Here is a 1,901-nt window from a genome sequence, read left to right on the forward strand (position 1 = left end):
CTCTCTCTCTCTCTCTCTCTCTCTCTCCCTCTCTCTCTCTCGTTCTCTCTCTCTCTCTTCGTCTCTCTCTCTCTCTCTCTCTCTCTCTCTCTCCCCTCTCTCTCTCTCTCTCTCTCTCCCTCTCTCTCTCTCTCTCTCTCTCTCTCTCTCTCTCTCTCTCTCTCTCTCAGTGTACGTCAGGAAGTTGTGTGATGATGAGCGTCCGCTCTTCCTGCGTCTCTGTGCAGGCCCCAGCGAGAACACGCTTAGCTTCATACTCAGAGAGAACGAGACAGGAGAGGTGAACGTGAGTTCACACGATAAACTAAAGCACACACGCACACACACACACACACACACTCACATACGCACACACACTCATTAGAATAAGAATTGGTTTTATTCTCTTACAAGGACATGAAGAGACAAACTGGAACAAGCACCCACATAGAAATGTACAAATGATCAAGAGAAGTTAAGTCCGATCCAAGTCCAATTCAAGCGGTAATAACAGACTTCAACCCCAAACACAGATTTATTAAAACAGATCCAGTTCAAGAAAGCACAGGATCCAATCCGTTTGGTCTATAGAATCAAATCTAAGCACCGATTCCGTTCCAGGACACTATACCTGGATCAGAACAGACTGCCCAATCTAGACTTAGAGTCCAGTCCAAGCATAGAGCTGTTGAAACAATCTAGGTATTGAGTGCAAAGCAGGTCCGATACAAGCAAGCACAGAGTCTGATCCAGGCGTCCAGTCCAGTCTCTAGTTGTAGAGTCCAATCCAAGTGCAGAGCTTTTAAACCGAGTCCAATCCAGACACCAGGTCTAGACCATACACAGAGTTTCTAAAGCAGGTCCAGTCCACAAGCAGGGTCCAACCAAGCACAATCCGATCTGACGAGTGAGACAGAGTGTCGCGGTGACGTGTTGCGGTTTGTTCTTCTGCGCAGTGGGACGCGTTCAGTCTCCCCGAGCTCGGCAACTTCCTGCGGATCCTGCAGAGGGAGGAGGAGGAGCACGTCCGGCAGATCGTACAGCGCTACTCACTGGCACGGGACAAACTGAAGGAGGCGCTGAGGAGCTTCAGCACGCCGGGATGAGAGGAGTGTGACGGAGAGGAGCCGGACGTAACACACTCTGCTGAGAACACACACACACCGTTGAAAACACACACACACACTGATGAAAACACACACACACACTGATGAAAACACACACACTGCTGAAACCATCTGAACCATCGCAGTGAGAAAACAAAGAGCTGCTGCAGGACGAGCTCAGGGTCTCTCTCTCTCTCACACACACACACACACACACACACACACACAGAGCACTGAGGAGGGGAAAAGCAAGCAGATGTAGCCTTAACACCTTTATTTGTCACTACACACTCCTGTATGCCTCTTTATTGCACATAGAGTGTACAGGCTAATATATTAAATCCTAATGTCTTCTTACTGGACATAAACAAGTGCTACATGGAGCGTGATAACAAAGCGAGGACTTTTTACCCTGTACTGTGCTTCCACACAGAGGAGGACTACAAAAGGGCTCCCTAAAAGTCTGCGTACACCTGAAATCACGTCCAGGACTCCGGTGACGTCACGTCTGATGTCACGTATGATGACGTAAAGTCATCTATAAACACGACCCAAACACTCATCAAGTAGCTCAACACTGGAGCGTTACGGGAGCGGCCATCTCGGACGACCAGAATCGCTTTTTTTTTCTCTCCTTCGTCCAGGTTCCTATCACTCCATCCACTTAGGGAACTAAGTGTCCTCCCAGAATTGTAGCAGAAAGGTGGAAGGGATGCGGACGATAATAAAGTCCCACTGTGAAACTCATTTATTCTAAAGTAAGATTTTGATTATGTAAAAAAAGAAGACATTTTTATTTTGATTATTCGATGTTTT

General features: G+C 47.6%; 1 protein-coding gene across 2 annotated transcripts in view; it reads left to right on the plus strand.

The window, feature by feature from the left end:
- The window catches only part of rassf1 (Ras association domain family member 1), an 11,899-nt gene extending 10,418 nt beyond the window's left edge, over nucleotides 1-1,481 (plus strand). For both annotated transcript variants that reach the window (XM_017451073.3, XM_053673891.1), the window contains 2 exons: nucleotides 171-286; nucleotides 936-1,481. In XM_017451073.3, the coding sequence (XP_017306562.1) occupies nucleotides 171-286; nucleotides 936-1,085 (266 nt within the window). In that variant the 3' untranslated portion in view covers nucleotides 1,086-1,481. The remainder of the gene's footprint in view (nucleotides 1-170; nucleotides 287-935) is intronic.
- The last annotated feature ends 420 nt before the right edge of the window (nucleotides 1,482-1,901 follow it).

The sequence above is a fragment of the Ictalurus punctatus genome, chromosome 21, assembly GCF_001660625.3.
Source record: "Ictalurus punctatus breed USDA103 chromosome 21, Coco_2.0, whole genome shotgun sequence".
In the NCBI taxonomy this organism is placed as follows: Eukaryota; Metazoa; Chordata; class Actinopteri; order Siluriformes; family Ictaluridae; genus Ictalurus; species Ictalurus punctatus.